The 21,798-nt window shown below is 41.1% G+C and overlaps 1 protein-coding gene across 2 annotated transcripts in view; it reads right to left on the minus strand.

The window, feature by feature from the left end:
• KCNB2 (potassium voltage-gated channel subfamily B member 2) overlaps positions 1 to 21,798 on the minus strand; it is a 397,058-nt gene that overhangs the window by 347,484 nt on the left and 27,776 nt on the right. For both annotated transcript variants that reach the window (XM_027127921.1, XM_027127922.1), the window contains exon 2: positions 20,214 to 20,884. In XM_027127921.1, coding sequence (XP_026983722.1) covers positions 20,214 to 20,792 — 579 coding nt within the window. In that variant the 5' untranslated portion in view covers positions 20,793 to 20,884. The remainder of the gene's footprint in view (positions 1 to 20,213; positions 20,885 to 21,798) is intronic.

Consider the following 21,798-nt stretch of genomic DNA (forward strand, 5'->3'; position numbering starts at 1 on the left):
CACCACACGCTCCTTCTGCTAATCCAGAATAGGGGAGCCAAGAGAGCTGGGCTCAGAGAAAGGGGCAAACCCTTCTGTATCTTCAACAGCTTCAAACCGGGGCTCCCAATGGTCATTTTTTGTCAATAGCAAGTAACCACAAAGCGAACACTGATGTGTGTTCCAGGACTTCAAACACTTTAAATGTATAAGACCATGCCTTTTGTTTGTTTTGTTTTTATTTTTTTGTTGGTACGCGGGCCTCTCACTGTCGTGGCCTCTCCCGCTGCAGAGCACAGGCTCCGGACGCACAGGCTCAGCGGCCATGGCTCACGGGCCCAGCCGCTCCGCGGCATGTGGGATCTTCCCGGACCGGGGCACGAACCTGCGTCCCCTGCATCGGCAGGCGGACTCCCAACCACTGTGCCACCAGGGAAGCCCAAGACCATGCCTTTTTCATACAGCAGGAACAGCAATGTGTTACTTGCTCAGTGAATCAAGATTACATAGATATTTGCTGTGGATTTCCTGAGAGACAGTCCATGTTCCCCAGGAGGCGGGGAGTGGCTTATAATACTGTCAGTAGGTGGAGCCTCATATGATAGTCTCAATCTGGTCTAAATTTAAAAGATAGACATATACATATTTATTTTTTTATTTGCTATTATTTTTCATTTTTTTAACTTTTTATTTTATATTGGAGTATAGTTGATTAACAATGCTAGTTTCAGGTGTACAGCAATGTGATTCAGTTATACATACATACATGTATACATACACGTATAATCGAATCACTTTGCTGTACACCTGAAATTAGCACAACATTGTTAATCAACTACACTCCAATATAAATTAAAAGTTAAAAAATAATAAAAGCAAATAAATATATATATTTTTTCACATCCTATAAATCATTACTGCTAGTTATAATTAATGAAATATTTAAAAAGAACATATTTATATACATGAACATAAATATATATTATATTTATTTATAGTAAAGGTAAGGGGAAAAAAAGCATCTTCCATTTGAATCGAATGAGTCCTGGGGAGCTGAGGTGGGAGAAGGCTCTCAGGGATGTCAGCTCTGAGCCTCATTCCAGGCACTGAAGCCAAATAAGGTCCAGGGCACTTCCTTGACTTGGGACTTCCCTGCTTTCGTGGAGGTCCTCATGTTTATCTGTGTCTAGATTTGTCTTTTTTTTTTTTTTTTAAACCTGCATTTGTCTATCTTCTCTGATTGATTTTTTTTTTTTTTTTTAAGCAAGGCTCCTTAGATGCCCCTAAAAAAAAGGTATCTGGAGTCATCTGTGCCTGGTTTTATTTTTTCCCAAATGTTCCTTTATTTATTTATTTATTTATTTTTGCGGTACGTGGGCCTCTCACTGTTGTGGCCTCTCCCGTTGCGGAGCACAGGCTCCAGACGCGCAGGCTCAGCGGCCATGGCTCACGGGCCCAGCCGCTCCGCGGCATGTGGGATCTTCCCGGACCGGGGCACGAACCCGTGTCCCCTGCATCGGCAGGCGGACTCTCAACCGCTGCGCCACCAGGGAAGCCCCAAATGTTCCTTTTTTTAGACAGCACCAAAGAAGTTAATTAATTATAAGGATGGCTGAGGACAAATCTACCTTTACTAGCATCCTTAGACTGATTTATGCATGAAAGCAGTTTTTATTCCCCCCTGAGGTATTCTATTATCTGTTGAAACCTAGATTTTGATAGCAATTTTTCTCCATAGTTTAAAAAAAATGGGTGGCTAGGATAATGTACTCATAAACCTCAGTTTTAAGATGAAAGACACAAAATGTAAATATTCTGGAGGCTATTTTGTTGAATAAATAACATACTCATTCATAGTTTTGTCATTGAATATGATTTGGTCTCTCTAGAGAATTATTACAAGAGTCTCCAGCTTCATCTTTCCCCCTGTAAATTTTAGCACAGGAGCTGGGGGGGCCCATGACACTGTGAGTCAGATCACCACTGCTCGGAACTTGCCCCTGGTTCCCCTTCTCCCTCAGGGACAGGCTGAAAGTCCTGGGACGATCTGACAAAGCCCTCCAGCACCTGGACGCCCTTTCTGTCTCTGACCCCATCTCCTCCAAGGCTCTCCCAGGCTCACTGCGCTGCATCCCCCTTGCAGTAGTCCAGGTTTCTCAACCTCGGCACTATTGACACTTTGGACTAGATGGTTCTTTGTCACGGGGGCTGTCCTATGCACTGTAGGATACTTAGCAGTATCCCTGTCCTCCGCCACTAGATGAGAGCAGCACCCCTCCCCCAAAAGTAGAAAACCACAAACTCCTTCTAACATTGCCAAATGGTTCCTGAAGGATAAAATCACCCCATGCTGAGGACCACTTCTGCCAGTCATGCTTCCACTGCTGCCTGTAGCCCTCTCCCCCAGACATCCACAGGCATCCTTCATTTCTTCAGAACTTTGCTCAGAAATAACCTTTACAGTGAAGCCTTCCTTGGAAAGCCAATTTGAAATGAAACCACCAGACAGACCCCAGTCACTCCTTAACCTTGTTTCTTGTTTTATTTCCCCCCCATATCACTGACCACTTTTTAATGTTGTACAGTTATTCCTTTATTTTGTTTATTATCTGTCCCCTCCCTCTAGAATGTAAATATCATAGTGGTGGCAGTAGGTTGTATCCATTCTGTTTGAGGTTTGCTCCCCAGCACCTAGAACAGAGCCTGGTGGTTGCTCCGTAAATATTTGTGCAATAAAATAATGGTCATCAGAAGAGCTGACCATACACACCTCCTCCCTTTCCTGCCTGTAAAGTCCAGATTTTACATAATTTTGTTCTTTTTATGTGTTTTCCTGTTTGCTTTAGCATTAAGAATGCTCAAAGCCTGTTGCCCTCCCCCACCAATTATAATAGGCACCTGTGTCATAAATATTTCATAGGCTAGTCACCCCAGTTTCCTCTTTATTTTTCTACCCATACTTCCTTTTTCTCTTTTCTCTATCCATCTAGCATCTATCTAGTCTCCTTCTATTTATCTATTCTATCTTTCTATTTAGTCTAACTTTCCATCTAGTTGACTGATCAATCGATCTATCTACCTACAATCCATTCAGTCATTTATTACCCTGTTGTGTTATATATCTCCGTAAGATACATTGAATAATTTAGGGAAAATGAGGCCTCGTAGTAAATGTTCTTAATCCAGAAGACGATTTTTTAACTGCTAATCTCAATTGTAAAATCTGATGTTTTGATTTTGAAAGAATTTTTATTATTTTATTTTCAATGTACACATCAAGGAGCAAATGCCGTTCCAAATACTTGTCTCAATCGCATGCGCAGAAAATGTCGCCCTTCGTGAAAAACTAGTGATTAAAAACCGTTTATTTCCCATGAGTGACGGTGTTCGTCTAACCTCTCCCAAGTTATAACGTTTCTGACACACTTGGGAGTTTTTGAGGTTCAGCGTGGAAAATTTGATGGCTGAGACAACATTTACTTTGAGTCCAATTCTTCCTGAGCCAAATAATTATTTTCCATCAAATATATTCCTGGTAATGCATCATAATGACAGGCCTTTAGGAGGTCAATGATCTGTGTTCAATTTCATACCCTACTAACAGATACTTAGATAAGAGATGGGAGTCAGTGAGCCCAACCAGAAAGCACAAAGTGGTAGTCGGATCATTTCCCTCTCCCAAAGCACAGGCACTGTCTCGGAACAAGAATAGAGCTATTTACAGCTGCTCAACTTCCGGGCAGTTATATTAATGTTGGTGATCAACACGAAGGCAACCATCGGGGGAAGAGAGATGAACACAGAGGCTGTGCTGTAATCAAACTTGGGAATGGTCAGTTCATTCTTTGATCTTCATCGTTTCCATTAATAGGACCCATTTCCCCAAAACAGGCTTTTTAAGATTTAAATTTTAATTTGTATTCCAGGTTCCATTTATCTCACGTATCACGATCACGAAATTTGGATAAATAAACATTCATTTAATTTGCTGCTTTTCAAGGGTTAGATGATAAAAATGAGATGAAAATAGTTTATTCCCTATACATGGATGCTGTCTTCACAGTCTAATAAAATTACTTGAAGTGCAACAGAAGAATACCCAAAATTTATGGGGGGAAAAAATTCCTCTTGGTGATAGTTCAAAATGAATTCTTTTGAGTAATAATGGTAATAATCATTATAACACTCACATGTAATCTGTTCTAGGTGGGCTTGTGGACCAGGGATTCAGCTAACTAGCCCATTTAATCTTCACAATAACTGTATTAGGTACAGATTGGTATCCTTGTCACTATTCTGCTGAGAATCTGAGGCTCAGCGAGGTCAGCAAGTCAGCTAAGTGGCAGAGTCAGCCCTCCATCCCAAGTTCATGTTACTCCTGAGCCTGTGCTTCTCATCACTGGGTCACCCCACCTACCCTGCAGCTTCCCACCAGCCACTGACAGGTACAGGCCCAAACGTCGCCCACCTATGACCTTCTGTCGGGGTGCAGACTCTCAGGTGGGCACTCAAGCCAGAGCAGTACATGGCCCTGCCTGACCCTTCCGACCCCAATTCCTACTTCTGACAGCTTTCCTGATGTCCCATGCCTGCATCAGGCACCTTAATCCCTTTCTTTTTTGCCTTTGTTCGTGCTTTCTCCCTCTTCTCCAAATATTTTTCTATCCTTCCTACTTAATTCTCTCTCATTTACAAAGCTTTCCCTACCTGTTAAAAACTGACAAAATTCGATCCTTCCTCTGAAATGCCAAATGCCTGGTGATAAAAAACATTCTCTGATCATTTTATATCTATCAAGTTTGTCTCCCATATAATCTCACGATCTCTTCAAAAATGACTTTTCCCCTGGTCAGTGCACAAATAACAGCAGAACTGGAAAAATACTTGAACTTGACTCTTTCTTTTTGCAGTGGAATTGCAGAATTAAATTATAATACAATGCTACTAAAAGCTCTTAAAAACTGAGATGTGATAAAGTCAAAGGAGTTAACAAATGAAAACAAATTTACTTTTAGCAGCTATCTCATTAAAATTCTTAGAAGACATATATAAGGCTTAAAAGTTTCTTATATACAAGGTAGCTCTTCAACCAATCGTTTTATGAATTACTAAATTAAAACATGTCAAAACTACTTCCTAAGAGACTAGGGAATTTAAAAAGCCTCTTTCTAAAAAATCAAATTAGAAAATCCCATCAGTACGGTGAAATATCAGAATAATATTTGAACATGCCTGATGACCAAGTGGCATGCTGATAGCACGCAATTTTGAGACAAAAAAGAATGCCTCATTTCTATTTTTAAAAACCCTCAAACTAGAAGTTTCCAGGAAATATCTTTTTGGATTAAATAAAAGTAAGTTCTCCCCTAAGTTGACACCATTATGGTTCTTCTAGCTGTTGTAGTAAAAACAAAGATTCCTGATCTCCCTTTTTTACATTATGCCATTAAGAATTTATTTTTTCAGACTCTCTTCATATTCCTACAAAAAGGCATCCTATTGGAGATCTGTCTTAACTCAAATCTTGGAATTATCCACATTCGTGCCTTTCCTGAGTAATGGAATAACCCAACTTGGGCCCAAGGTCCTCCAAAGGGAGGCTGATTGAATGCAATGAAAGGATCCATCCACCTCCTAGAGGGCACGGAAGGACCGCCCGTCCCTTGGGGGCCAGATCCAGCCCTCCTCCCCTGGTTCACACACAGGCTAAGAGTTTCCAGAACCTGCAGTTCAGATCAAATGAGCAACCCTAGCAAAGCAAAGCCTCTGAAAGCCTGCCTTGCAGCAGCACCTGATGCCTTCCTTTGCATAAACTCGGTGGCGTACAGAGCAGCCTACATGCTACTCTAGATGGAGAATTTATACAAAGTAAAAATGGAAAAACCACATCTATGGCTGTCAGCCTATTTCAAAAACATAAAGTCATTTAAAATGGGTAATAGAGCCAGCTTCCTTGAACTGCCTAAAACAAACAGCATTATCCAGGTCTAATCCCTGGGATGAGATCCTCAACCTCTACCTACGTTGTTTAATCTTCATAAAGAAATAGAAATACTATGAAACATCTGGTCTTGCCGTTATGTCTGCCCTTCAGTGCCGTTTGCTGGCAGGTACGGAGTGGCCGGGAACAGTGCTAGGTGTCAGGAACTGAAGATGAAGGTTTGTAGTCTGATCCCTCAAGTGTGACAACCTAGCTGAGGAGGTGACAGGCAGAGATAGAATCTCTAGATTACAAGTATAAAGAAAGAGCTAGGGGAAAACACAGGGGAGAATCAGATGGACATCACAGCAGAGGGTCATCTGAGCTGAGACACAAAGAAGAACAGAGAAGGGGCAAAGGGCAATCCAGATGAGGAAAGCCGTGGTGGCCACAGGAGCATGCCAAGTGTGTGCAGGTGTAGCTGTAGCCAGTTTGCAAGGCACCCTGTGCAAATGAGAAAAAAGGTATCCCCCCTGGATGGATGGACTGCTTGTTGAGTGCAGTAAATACCTGTCTTAGACTAGAGCCCTGTCTTCAGGAATGGTTGCCAGGAGCACAAGGTATGGTAAGGCATGTGGCTGGATAGGAAGGTTGGATAGGAAGAGTCTTAAATGCAACGCTAAGGAGTGCAGGCAATGAGAAATCACTGAGGTTTAGAGTTCAGAACTGACCCAATCAGAGGCATGTTTTTTAAAGGTAATTCTGTTGGCTACATGAAGAATAGGTGAGAACGGGGAGGAAAATGAAGTGAGAAAGTCCAGTTAGTGACACAGCCACAATCCAAGTAAGAGATGTTCAAGGCCTGGACCAGGGCAGTGGATCCAGTGGTCCCGATGGAATAGGAAAAAATAAAAGTAAAATAAAATAATAAAATAAAAATTTTTTTGAAAAGAAAAAGAATGGGATAAGTAAAGCTGAAAGAGCTTGCAGTAGGGACCAAGTATACATTTAGTGGGAAAAGGAAGCCTCCATGGTTGTAATCAGGATTCAAGATTCCAAAGGTAGTTTCCTCCCTGTGCTAAGTGAGCTCAAGATGGGGAAAATTTAAGCTGGAACTGAACGATGGGTAGTTGTCCTGCATGACACCCAAGGGGTACAACAGGAAGATGATGTTTGGTCATAAACCAAAGACTTCAATGACTCTTGGCCAGTGACAAGAACACTGGGCAATGACGAGAAAGGAATGATAAATACAACTGGACAGGAAGAAGAGCTATGGAAAGCCAGGTTTCCTACGGAATGGATACAGATCCCAGTGTGCCACTTAGTGAGGGACAAGAGACACAAATTTGATAGGATTATGATGTCTTTTCACGGCGTTGATATAAAGTAGCGGTAGGCAAACCATGGCCCATGGGCCAAACCCAGCCCACTGTCAAGTTTTACTGAAACCCAGATACACCCATTTCTTTACGTGTTGTCTGGCTGCTTTCACACTAGAAAGAGTTGAGTAGTTGTGACAGAGACTGTATGGCCTCCCAAGCTGAAAAGATTTACTATCTGGCCCTTTACAGAAAACGTTTGCCGACCTCTGCTGTAAGCGGTCAACGTGAAAAATCCCCAAGTTCAGTGTATGACACACAACAGACACCCAATATAAACTCTTTCCCTCCTGCCCTTTCAGGAAGGTCATCCTAATTACTGAAGGGACAAGAAAATGTGGTCTCCACGTCACGACTCTGGACTTCAGGGAATGAGGTTCATTTTTTCCAGGTTGTGAAGGTAGCAATATTGTTAGAAAAAAAATGGCTCAGGATAAGAGACAGAGTAAAAGGGTGGCAGGAACACTGATGATATTAGGAAGTTATAGCTAGACCTCACAGAGGACTTTGAAAACAGAAGCTAATACAGCCTTGTGAAAAGCATCTGTGAAAAGCATCAATTAACCACACTCTCTTTCCCCAGAGTTAAATTTCTACTCAAAACAGAAAGCTCTGCAGATAGTGACAACTATTATGAGGGAGTGGAAAGAAAAAACAGCTTCATTTGCACAGGCAGAGCTCATGGATTAAGAGAGGGCATAGGGTGGGTGAAGAATCAGATTCTCTCAAACAAAGAAAAAGTACTATTTAGACACTGCTTTTAAAGGGTCGAGAAGAAAAAAGTCTACCTACTCTCAGGCTCTGATGCTTTAGGATAAAGGAACACAAATGCCTGTTTATAAATTAAAGACAAAATGAAGTCTGGATTTTTTAGGTTGCTCTACCTTCTCTCATCTGGACTCTTCACTACATCCAATTTCACTGAAATCTCGTAGACATCATCTCATGAAAAGATGTAGAGCCAGACTAAACACAAATGTGAAATCCAGACGGAGACAAGGAAATTAAATGGAAACCAAGAGTTGCTCAATAAGGTGTCACCAAAACAGGCCTTGATGAGCAGGACTCTGGAGGGGACCTGCAGGGCTGTACATGGAGCGGGCAAGGGGACAGGGTTTCTTCTGCATTCGTGTGGAAGTGCTGACCCAGGTAAAGGGGCTGAGAAGCAGGTAGGTAGCAGAGAGGAAGAGAGGAAAGTGAGCCTCCTGAGACAGAGAGGAAATAAGAGCTGGAAGGAAGTAATAAAGGCATTTCTTCATGTGGGCTGAGCTGCAATAAGAAAGGCATTTGGATATTTTCAAAGTACCCCCTGGTGGCAACGTGGCACCTCGGAGAATGTTTCTCTGAATTAAAATTACACCGTGGCCACCCCATCACAGCCAGGTCAGAGTGTCTGATAAATGGCAGAGACTGTCATCTGATCTTCGGACTCAGTTTCAAATGTATGCCTCGAAGGGCAACAGGGTAGAAAAGTTCATCAACACTTTGGCATTTGCCGGATAACTTAACAAAGACAGTGAAACACACAACCCAAAGCAATTTTTGCAGAACCTGAAGTAATATACCATTTCTTTTTTTTTGAGCACGTAAACATACCCGATATAATGTTAAAATATGCCTATCAGGCTTCCCTGGTGGCGCAGTGGTTGAGAGTCCGCCTGCCGATGCAGGGGACGCGGATTCGTGCCCCGGTCCGGGAAGATCCCACATGCCGCGAAGCGGCTGCACCCGTGAGTCATGGCCGCTGAGCCTGTGCGTCCGGAGCCTGTGCTCCGCAACGGGAGAGGCCACAACAGTGAGAAGGCTGCGTACCGCAAAAACAAAACAAAACAAAACAAAATACGCCTATCAAAACAGTTTGCTCCCCTGTAAGCTATCTCATTCATAATCTACACACAAAACTTTGAAAAAAGAAGTGTAGGTGATTAGCACTTTGTAAACACGCCATGCAATTGAAAATATTTATAATGGCTCATAAGCAAGAGTTTGAAAAATAAATACCAGTGCTTAAAACAGATCTTTGCTTTGAATTTCAATATTACGCATAATGCAATTACTTTACTTATACAATAATTTTCACACCTGCGGAATTCATTTAAGAAATATAATAAAATGTGCTAGCTTTTTTACATAGCAAATATGTAAGAGCAAATTCACGTTATCCTAGATTCTAGCTTACTGTTTCATATTTTCTTTCGTTGCCTAGGTAGTTCATTCCATCTACAGCAGAGCAAATTATCACCTTTTGAAAAACAAGACTGTCTATCAATATTTTTCTGCCTTTAAACTAAAAACTGCACTGAAGTAGAACAGGATGCTTACCTTAAAGATATTATGCAGGTCTCTGCTAGTTTCCCAAAGTGAAATTTTCCACTGGATTAATGAAATACATTTAATTTATCATAGCACAAATCTGTTACTACACTTCATAGATAGTGGCATTGATTTACTTTCCAATTCAACCAAAGTCTGTTTGGATACCAATGTATAAGTTAGATAGTCCTTTATAAAATGTTACCAGAGTCTTAGTGGTAACTCTAAGATATAAACTAAAATAGGAATGTTTAAAAAAAAAACTAATTTGAGGAACACATTTGGCTGTGGATTTAATTTAGATGACAACAGACAAGAAAACTGCACATCAATATCCAAAACCACACTCTAGGTTTTATATTAATTCAAAATAAAACAATGATCAGAAGGTCGGAAGATCTTCCATTCATATGCAAATATCCTGAGGTTGGCCTGCAGTGAAGGATGCTCCAATCAAGCAACCCCATTCAGCGCTGCGCTGGGATTACTTGGCTGTCCTTGGCACTGCTGTGGCGCAGGCTTGAGGAGCTATTTAAAGCAGCATTCAACACTTGTTGTGTTGAGAGTGACTCAACAAGACATAAGTAAAAGCATGAAATCCAGGGTGGCAATGACCTCTAGCAGCCTGAAACAAAATCCTGGGGCAGTGATGGAAATACTTCTTCCTGCTATTCTCGGACCATTAGGACACTTTCCATGGACTTCATGCCCAATCAGGTTATCATAAAACTTTATATTCTGAATGAGCTGTCTTATTTGGATGACAAGTTACACCTACCCTAAGTTACCAAATACAGGTTGAAGTTCATTGCATTTTTGTGCAGGTGGTTTTTTATTATATAGTATGCTCTAATGGAGAGGTGGCAGTGTATATGAGTAACTTTCTCTCTCTCTCTCTCACACACACACACACACACTCTCTCTCTCTCTCTCTCTCCCTCTCTCTCTCTCTCTCTCTCTCAAGAACAGACCTAGTTCAGGTACCACTAGGTAAAGGCTGCTACTACCTGGTTTGCCCACCCTAGACACAGAAACTTGACCACAAATATCAGCTGGATCTATCTACTTCAGGTACCAGTCCTTAGTAATATCCAGAGTTGTTTCATTTAAAGTTTTATAGGGACTTCCCTGGTGGCGCAGTGGTTTAGAATCCGCCTGCCAGTGCAGGGGACACAGGTTCAATCCCTGGTCCGGGAAGATCCCACATGCTGCGGAACAACTAAACCCGCGAGCCACAATTCCTGAGCCCACACGCTTAGAGCCCATGCTCCGCAACAAGAAAAGCCACCGCAATGAGAAGCCCGCGCACCGCCAACGAAGAGTAGCCCCCACTTGCCGCAACTGGAGAAAGCCTGCGCACAACAACAAAGACCCAACGCAGTCAAAAATAAATTATAAATAAATTAATTAAAAAGAAGTTTTATAAAGACATTAAAGGGGATGATTTAAGAGGGAAAAAAATCCATTAATTTTCTGCACTAGCTAAGGAGTTAACTTAAACATAGATGTATACACAGCTGCAAATAAATAATACACAGGTGCAGGGTCTGATAGAGTTCTGATGTTAGCTTTCAGTGCCTCCTGGAAAAGTTTTAGAGGGATGAGAGCAAACATCTTCCTCTCCCACTTTTCCACTGCCTGTCACTATAGTTCTCTGTTCCCAGCTGATCTATGTCTAGCTGCTTTATTCTAGATTGGTTATTTCTGTGTATCAAAGCTGATAGAGCAACTGCAGAGAAGTCTCCATCTCCTGAAGTGCTTCAAAGTTCTGATTGTAAACTATAAAGTTATCATCAACTACAGTGTTACAGATACAGGAAGTACAGTTTGTCTCCAATGGCCACATGCTCCGTGGAACATGCTGGCGACCATGACCTGGGAACTCCTTTATCCTTCTCAGCTCCACTGCAGAGGCAGGAAGGGTTTTAATGACCACCCAGGCTATCAGTGGGCAAGAATAATTTCCAGGCTGACTGCTGCCTTAAAAGCTCATATCATTCTTAGAATATTTAAATAGGATATTTTAAATGAAGGAGGTGTCCTGTATGAATCTCTGCAATACCATATGATCTTCTCTACAAAATATGGGAACTTAATAAGAGTTAGTATATATGACAATCAGAGGAAAAAAAAGACTGGGAGAGATTAACAGTGCCAAGTGGCCAGCTAAGCTCACTATCAAAGTCACTAGTTGCCTCAGACCAACCTTACATTATACAGAATTCAGACTTATGCCTCGGCACATTAAAGATTATCGAATGTCATGGAACTCTAGGGTTAGTTTCAAAAAGAATAAAACCACCAATGCTAAGTCAATGCCCAAATCAAAAAAATCTATTGTAATCTATGGTTAATTCATGAATTGTACATTAGCAGTTGGGTTTATTTTTCCCTATGTAATCATATTTTGATCAAAAGGGAATTTTTATTCCAGTAATTGATCTAGAATCAACTTTATTATTTTGAGAATATCTTTCTTATCAGTCAGAATGGTCAATTCACACGAGTATACAGACAGAGTCTCAGTGTTAAGAATGGGTCTTACCTTGAGTCACTAAACAAGGTTCTCTAAGAACAGACAGGCAAATTTTTCTAATCATGAACACAAATTTTGTTTATAAATTTCAACTCTATTATTAAATTTTAAGACTGCCATTTTTTAATTAAAATTATGCAAAACATTTTGCAGAAGATGAAGCATTCCCTAGTGTTACTAGGACAATTTAAAACATATTTCTTCTAGTTCTATTTTTTGCTTTTAATTCTTTTTTTGTTATTTTATTTGAATTCTTAGCATATGTATTTCTAGTGAGCTTCCTCTTTTGTGGAATAAGATGGGAGTGTAGAGGAGTTAAAAATAAATGGATGTTTTTTCTTTTTGATGATCCGATTTATGCAATATTTAATATTCAATAAATGTTCAATATTTTATATGCAATACTTAATATTCAATAAAAATTGGCTAATTTGACATTCCATAATAAACAACCTTATATTAACAAGTTCTTTGGAAAGAGATTATTTCTTTTCATTCTATACGACGAATATTTTTGTCAAATATAACAATGCTAGTAAAAGGGGAAAGATCAACGACATTCAAAGTAGCATCTTCCCATGTTCAGTTGCAATGCAACGAACTGCTCTATCTGTACCATATCACAGCACTAATTGATAGCTACCCTGAACACCCTAACATGCTGGGGGAAAAGTTAAATAGTAACAATATAAATCCATACGGATGAGGCAGAGACTACCCATCTCCTTGAGTAATCAAAGCAGTTACAGACTACTTTCATACACTTATTAGATGAAACTTCCAGGGCCAAGTTCCACTAGACAGCGTAAATGCTTAAAAGTTAAAGTACGGGCAAGCTCTCTGAGGTCAAGGCATAAGGCACCATGGGAACTTTCTTATAAACCCTTCACATTTGGAAAGTATTTGTTTTGCTTCTTTTTTTAAAATGGGAGATAAAGCTCAGACATGAACACTTAATCTAAAACATTATTCAAACCCTTCTAGAGCCTTCCAAAGCAGAGAGTGTTAAACATTCAAAATACTTATGCTTACCTAAAATAGTACATCCGTCACTTTATAAAGTCTCTCACTTGAAAGAAAACAAATCTGTTAATAACCAAAGCGGGGTACATGGATTTTCAAAACCAGAATATTTAAATACTGCCAATGTACTCTGTTTTGTGATAACATTAGATAATGTAGAAAGAAGTCCCTAGTTTTTTTTTTTTCTTTGAAAATGATAATTACTTACTGAGGTTTAAAAATCAAGCTTGAAAGAAATCTGAATGTCTTTTTTTAATATTAATAGAAACCAATGATCTTTCAGAAGAGATGAAAAAATTGCTTGAAGATTAAGACTGGCCCTCTTCAGATGTAACCAACAAGCAAAGAGGAAATGAAAAGTACATGATTCGTGGGTAATTTCTTTTTTAAAAATATTCACATGCAAGGTGATCATATAGTTTATTGTCCAAACTGGGGCACTTTTTAAGAGTGAAAGGAGATGTTATAAATAATTAGACGAGGACAAAAGTCTAATAACTTTAACTGGGGTATTTTCAGCAAAACCACGACTTCTGGCACTCTGTATAAGGACATGGGACGTAAACGTTTTATCAATTTCTTCCTCTTTTCTCGCCCTTCTCTTCCTGATCAAATGAGGCCAAAAGGGCAGAGAGTGGTACATTTTCAAGGCAGTTCTTTGGGGAAAGCAAAGAAGCACGGATCTAGAAATAGGACCACTGGAACCAAACAATGGAATAGTTGAGACATTTTCATCAAAACCCAATGTTATTTTCTATCTTATCTGTTTTATTTTCTTATACCTAATTTCTTCAAGGCTTTCAACCTGTTCATCTGCAGGTTTCCTATTTGAAAAAGGAAAAATATATCTCCAAGTGAATCCTCCACAGACTGGCCAAGTTCTGTTAAGTTACCTCCTGTGAGCGCCTCTGAACCCTTGTTCCCTGTTATCGGAAAAGCACAAAAACCTAATCTGTGCAGTGGGGATACAGAAAGGAAAGGCCAAGAAGGGAAAGCAGTAAGCATTCAACACAAAAGCAGCAGGAGTGGCACACTAATTAGGCCACTGGCAATCCAAGGTAAGGAATGGAGTACAGCTCAGTCCCCACAGGGGCCCCAACGTAGGGAGATTTCTGAGTGCACTCACATTGCGTTGTTTACTTTGCGGGGGGCCCGTTCATGGTTTTGATGGCTACTGTTATCGTTAATCACTAAGAAAGTCATCAAAAAGCTAAACTGAGGGTTTTGTATGGACAGAGTTGTTCCACTTGACTATATATATATAGACATATATATACTACATACATGTGTGTATATATGTCTATATATATATATATATATATACACTATGTGTGTGTGCATATATTTACACACAACATGTGAAAATTCTGTTCTTGGACTGAAAGTAAATCATTTATGGCTCTGTTCTCATACCTTCCTTTTTTTCATTCAAAGCATGAGAATAACTTATCCACATACTAGAAACAGAATCAGAATGTTAAGCATTCTTTTCCTCTTGAAGAGTACACAGGAGTTTTGTCTTATTTGGATTTATTTTCTTTCTACTGTTTCCATGACTTGAAAGGCCCACACTCTAATTCTGTCAGAAGAGAGAGTATGGTTCTCAAGGCTACCATCGAAGGCCAATGAATAGGCACCATCCCCTAGGAAACTCATGACTTCGGTCTCTGGCTCCTCAGAGACCTGGAGCTCCAGGGACAGACGTCCACCCTCACCAGCTTCCTTCTTGATCCAAGGAGGACTGAGGTCTTGGGACCCTTCCCATGCCTGCTCTAAGGGCTGTGCTGCACCTTGCCAGTGATGGTGGCCATGTGGATGCCTTGGAGCCCATGAGCCGATGCAGGAAACACGGTCACCCTCTTCCCTCCATGCTATGCGTTTTCAGTGTCATTGCCAAGAGGAGAAAATTGGTTCTTGTGGGGAGGGGGTGAAAAAAATCTTAGGTATTTCAATAGTTTGTAGCCCTTCAAGATCCACCCTACCTGACAAAACTCGTATTCCTTCATATGCAGTTTCTTTCTTTAGGGAGAATTTAAATTTAGCTTAATTTTTCTCCTTAGTGGGTCATTACTGAAAAAAGTTAATAATTCTCTAATCAATCATCCTTTCCATTTTCCTGAGGATGAGAGACGGAGAGAGAAAAGGGGGGTGGGGAAAGAGAGGAGAAGAGGAGAATGGGAAAAAAATGTACCCCTTAAATGAATGACAGCTGTGGATAAATGGGGACATTGGAGAGGGAAGCAGATAATCAGGAGTGGTCCCCATCGACCCTGGACCCTGCCCAACAGGGCTGCTGGGTGGCGCTCTGTACCTGTAGCTGTACTGGCTCAGATGATCAGGAAGGTCCTTCTGCAGATTTCGCCTTATACTGTCCTTTTCAAATAAGGGCTGCTTACAGTCTGGTTTCCTGACCAGACCCCTGGGGTTGGCCTGTTGGCCAGCACTGTCCTGCACACCACGTCCACTCACTTTCCGGACTGAGGTTTGCCTCCTGGGCTCAGCCATTCCTAACTGGGTTTGCCTGAAGACCCGCTGACTTTGCTCTTGACCTTCCTCAGATATCCTAGTGAGGGCGCTGTAGGGTACTGAGTCTAGTTCCATTCAGCTCTCAGGTTGGCTGTGCTTCTTCCTGGTCATTTTTCATCCAAGAGGCTGATAAGCCCTCCTGCCGTAGAACACGTTTCCCTTACATAAACACTTTCAAACACCTCTTAGAGCCGAGTCGCTGTACGCAGTATCTAAAGGGGAATAGCTACTGCAATTCCTTTGGGAAAAGGCTAAAGAAAAGAGGAAAATGTTTCCAATTCAGAGGCTGACTAAATTGTCCTGGGCTGGAAGAGGTACCGGATCAAGTCTAATTCCAAATAACTGCGCAGGAAACTGGCAGCCAGTTAAGCCCATGCATGTTCTCCTCCCCTTGCATGTTCCTATGTCAGGCATCCCAGAGCCTGCAATTCCATGTCATGGCAAACTAGAGATTTGTCCCAGCCGTTCCCCAGGCCCATTTAGCTGGGCCCACATTCACAAACAGCCTCTAATGTACACTTTGTACGTTATCTCCAGGTCAGGGAAAATACACAGTCACTAGATACAGAGGACTGAAAAACAAAGTCCATCCCACAAACATAAACTCGGGTCCCATTACTAGATCACACCACACCCCAGAAAACTACCAGCGTCTCTTAGTCCTGTTACCATTTTGTGAAAAGTACAATTGTATTGCATGGTAATCTGTGAATGTATAAAAATGTTAATTTGTTAAACAGAGACATTTTAAATATATCCCACTTTTAAACTCTATTTGGCATTTTTTTCAGTTATTAATATACTAGAAAGTTCAATTAATAGCAATGACACCAAGGAGCATGTTCCATAAGAGCTGAATTGCTATTGTCAGGGTCATACCCAAAGATGGTATAACAGATCAGCTGGCCTTGCGATAACTTCATATAGCACAGTGGATACACCTAGCATGGGCTGAACAATTATTACTTAATAGACTACTGAGCATTTAGTCCATGTCAGTGAATAGATATTTTAATATACTGTGGAATATTTGATAGAAAAGGTCAAAGTTCTCTGCTATGCTAGGGATTTGGCAAGTAATCTCACAACATTTATATTTTATTACAGAACTATTATAAATTATAAAATACAGAAAAACCAAAAGAGAAAGAAATCAAGTATTTTCAAATATATGAAATCCCTGTTTAAGCTAAGAGAGCATTTTTTAAATTCTGGAGAGAAGGGAGTATGTTTCTACACGTCTAGTCTAATGTGTATAGCACACAAAGAACAATCTATATACATTCAACCGAATTACCAATTATTACTGAATAAGCGATAACTGAAAAGGCAAGGTAAACAGATACTTTCCTCCAAAGATATCTTACCTCCCAAGCAAGTGAGAAAAAACACATAGATTCCAAGCGTTCCTACACAAGAGTTTCATAGCACAAGCAGGATCCTGATGTACCCATAATATAGTGAGGGCTAGAGTACCAACCAACTGAAGCTTTGACAAAATGAATTTTTCCTAAGTTGTAAAAATACTATTCACACATTTTCACACACACATAGCATTAGCACTCCCCACACCAATAATTATTCTCAAAAAATAACAAGTTACATGACTTGAGAAGAGTACAGGAAAGGTAGTGGTTTACATAAGGCATCACACAGAGCTATTTTTAAAAGGCTCCAAACCTCAGGCAAATGAACAATGCTTTCACTTAACTACCATGTAATCAAATGGAAAGAATTTGCATAATATTTCCCTATTCAAACAGAGAGGGAAATGTAGACATTTAAAGAAACAAACACAAATCCTTTATGGAAATTTAGTAGAGAATCTGCCTAGGTTAGCAGAGATTCCCGTAGCTTGATTAATAATCCGGAACCAACAGAACCAAATTTATTATTTATAACTACATAAAAGTTTCCAAAACCAAGGTCCTTGGCTGCTGGGTATAGTTTGCAGGTAGATATCTTATCTGTACATACATAATTTGCAAACATAATTTGAAGCAAGTTTAAATACTCTGTCTGATGTACAGGGGTATATAGTGGTGTATTACAGACAATAGGCCATTATCAACATCATCTTCTTAGAGATAAAGACATGGCTCTGCATTGCAGCACTATTTACAATAGCCAGGACATGGAAGCAACCTAAGTGTCCACTGACAGATGAGTGGAGAAAGAAGATGTGGCACATATACACCATGGAATATTACCCAGCCATAAAAAGAAACAAAATTGAGCTATTTGTAGTGAGGTGGATGGACCTAGAGTCTGTCATACAGAGTGAAGTAAGTCAGAAAGAGAAAAACAAATACCATATGCTAACGCACATACATGGAATCTAAAAAAAAAAAAATTGTTCTGATGAACCCAGGGGCAGGACAGGAATAAAGATGCAGACGTAGAGAATGGACTTGAGGACGTGGGGAGGGGGAAGGGTAAGCCGGGACGAACTGAGAGACTGGCATTGACATATATATGCTACCAAGTGTAAAACAGATAGCTAGTGGGAAGCAGCCGCATAGCACAGGGAGATCAGCTCGATGCTTTCTGACCACCTAGAGGGGTGGGATAGGGAGGGTAGGAGGCAGACGCAAGAGGGAGGGGATATGGGGATGTATGTATACATATAGCTGATTCACTTTGTTAAACAGCAGAAACTAACACACCATTGTAAAGCAATTATACTCCAATAGAGGTGTTAAAAAAAAAAAAAAAGACATGGCCCTGTGTCTAAAATTTAGAGATTAAATTAACTCCCTCATCTGGGAAATGAGGTTACTGACCTTTTCCCATCCTTAGCAGAAATTCTTCAGAAAAAAGTATGTATATGTTTGAAATTTTTTTCTATAACAATACTTAATTTTAGGTATGTGTTAGTAATGTTATCAGCAAATAAATCACATGAATCTTTCAAATTTTCTTGGATTTAGCTGTTATTTTTACATATTTGGTTACCTCCCTCTGGAACATCTCGTGGTACAATGATTTATTCCTCAGTTGCCTAAAAGCTCGAAAGAGTTCATCTGACACCCAAAACACTCCCTTAAATCCAGGGTTTATCTCATTCTGCTTCAAAATTCACACCATATTTTTAGTAGTAACTCAAATGTGTAACTTAAACACTTGACATTGGAAAGAACAGTAACCTTTCTCAACCAAATCCCACATCTCTCTCTTTCCTACAGATGAAACAAAAGTAAACAAATTATTCGTAACTACAAAAAGACCTAATTGAAATATTTCATTTGCCACAAAATGTGCATTTCCTCATTTCATACAGCAGAAATAACATTTTATTCCATTTAGTTCCACATCCTGGCAAGAAAGTAAAATGACTTTAGGAGTCAAAAGATGCAAAACTAGAAATATCCATCGGGGCAAGAAGACGGCTTTATGATCGTCTACATTCAGCCCGTTATTTACAATATTTATATGGTGTAGACTATCGCGGAGAATTTTAGAGAATTTTAATTTCCAGTCAAAAAGCACAGAGAAACAATTATACTTCTGTAATCTTTACTGTTTATAAGAAAAGACAATTGAAAACAACAGTAATCCAAAGAATTTATAGGCTAACACACTCTTTTCTCTTCTCTACTGCATATTCCATTTTCATCTAATCTGCATGAAGTATCAATACTGCGCTTCTACGGTTACAGATGACTCTTTTGGCTTTTTTCTTACAATTCACACTGAAATAAAGAACTAAATATATGAGATGAAAATCAGTTTGCACTAACCCTCAAAGCTCTAAATCAAAGCAGACAAACAGAGTCACACCGTTGAATTAAATACTGAAATTAGTGGCCAAAAATTTTACCCTGAGATTTAGATGTATGCAGGCCCAATGGAAAAATATGAATTGACGTTCGTGTTCAGCAAACACTCTGTGAACTCTGAGATATGGGAATACCTCCGTTGTGGACACATTTATACACCAACAGACAGAAACATCACTGTCAGAGTAGACCTCACGAGGGGAGGTCAACGGATGCACGCTGACATTGATTCATCCCTACACTGCTGCGTAAGGCAGCTCCTTCCTCATATGGGAGCCCCAAGCTCACTGTGCTACACGGGGCCACGCTCTCCAGTCTCCCCAGCACCTCCAGAGAACCAGACCAGGAGGCACCTCCTCCACCTTCAACGACAGCACCTGGCTTCTCTTTGGGATGGAGCCCAGGCCTTTCTGCAAGACTCCACGCCTGATGGATCTGAGCTGTGCTCTCTCCTCAACCTCCAAGTCACCAACCCCAGGCAGCGCCAGGGTGACCCGAACTCTTCATCGCCCTGCTGCCTTAGTCTATGCCTACATAATAGTAACAGTTAGGAAAGAGTAACGCCATCGTATGCCTTAACAGAACGAATAACTCGCCTTCACTCCATAAGATCTTGGAAAGGATGTCTCCCTGCACAGCCATCCTGGGTTCTCTTACCCAAACATCTTAAACGAAGAAAACCACGCTCTCCAGAATACAGGTACCACCTTTTCGGACGGCGCACAGGAAAGCGAGCAACGCTCTGCTTTTCGTACCTTTGCAGCCACGGACGAGTTGGGCTTCTCCAGCAGGTCCCACAGTTTCTTCCTCTTTTCAGGGCAGCACGTGTTATCAAACTCTTCGCCCTCCCGCTCGCGCATGGTCTCCGCCTCCCGCCGCAGCTCTTCGTTCATCTGCTCCTTCTTTTGATGATACCTGGCTTGGCAACAGGATTCTAAGTAGATCTCATCGATCCCCCAGTAATCAAGCTCTTGGCCGAAAGAGAGAGCGCACATTTCTTCCATCATGTGGAGTTTCCCTGTCCGGTAGAAATTTAAAATGGAAGTGAAGGCTCCAGGGTGCCGATCGAAGAAATACTCGTTCTCGTTCAGGTTGTAGTCATCGCACACCTCCAGGAGGCTCTCGTGCGTGTTACAGTCCCGGAGCTTCCCCAGGCGGGTCCTGGGCAGCCGGTCCAACGTTCTCCACAGGACCTCGTGGTTGAGGCCCCCCACGTTGATTTTCACTCTACGGGAGCACGTTTTGCTCCTAATGATGTCCACCGGTTCCGGTGGAAGAGAAAGTGTCGACCTTGATGTCTTCCTGTTTAAGCCAGGGGGCGCCTTCTCTGCCATTTTGGACTGAACAAAGGGTCCTCAAAAGAATGGGCCGCGGGAAGGTCAACTCAAGCAATATCCCTGCGCGGCAGGCATTTCCACGGATGCACCTGGAAGAAAGCAACCACAAACCCTTTGGTTACTTGCATTTTTCCTAAAGCATCTCCTATTCTATGGGCTCACTCTGTTGTTCGTGCATAACCTGGAGGTATAATATTAATTACCGTCTCTCGATGGAGATGTACATCTTTGCTTTCAGGTATAAGGAGGAAAAGACAACACAACGTACTATGCAGAAGCAGCTGTGTAGTCAATTTCATACACCTATAGGTTGACAGCTCCCAAATTTGTCACCAGAGACCTCTTTCTCAAACTCTAGCCTAAACTACCCCTGTGCTAATCAGCTCTTCCCGGATAAAACACAGACACCTTCAATTAAATTGACCACGCCTCCACACACAAGTTAAAACTCTGAGAAATCCTGATCTATCTGTCCACATGCAAATAAGCACCAGGTCTTAACCAACTGTACCTCCTAAACATTGCTGAAGCCCTCCACCCCCATTACCCAGTCCTGGGTACCACCGAACCATGATGCTGATTCAAACCCTCAGCATCTCTTGCCTACGTTTCTACAATAGCACCTGAAACTGGATCCTGAGCTCTGGTTTTATCTACACAAAAACCGTTCTCCACACAGCTACTAGAATGATCTAAGAAACACATTTGACCTTACCATGCCCTACTAGATCTGACCTATCTCTCCACCTTCACCTCTCATTCCTCCCTCATCACCATATTCCAGCAGCCCCAGACCATACACACTGTTTTGTTTCAAGCTCCTGGCCTTCGTTCATGCTGTGTCCTGGAAGGGCCTCCACCTTTCCCATCTCCCTTTGACTAACTGTGGCTTGCTCTCCAAGACTCAGCTCAGATATCACTTCCTCTAAAAAGCCCTCCATAATACAACTCCTCTATGATCATGTACTTCTGTGAACGTCTCTTCTATTTCATCATGCCACTG

The sequence above is a fragment of the Aethalodelphis obliquidens genome, unplaced genomic scaffold, assembly GCF_003676395.1.
Source record: "Aethalodelphis obliquidens isolate GAN/ISIS:26980383/991018 unplaced genomic scaffold, ASM367639v1 scaffold33, whole genome shotgun sequence".
Taxonomy (NCBI): domain Eukaryota; kingdom Metazoa; phylum Chordata; class Mammalia; order Artiodactyla; family Delphinidae; genus Aethalodelphis; species Aethalodelphis obliquidens.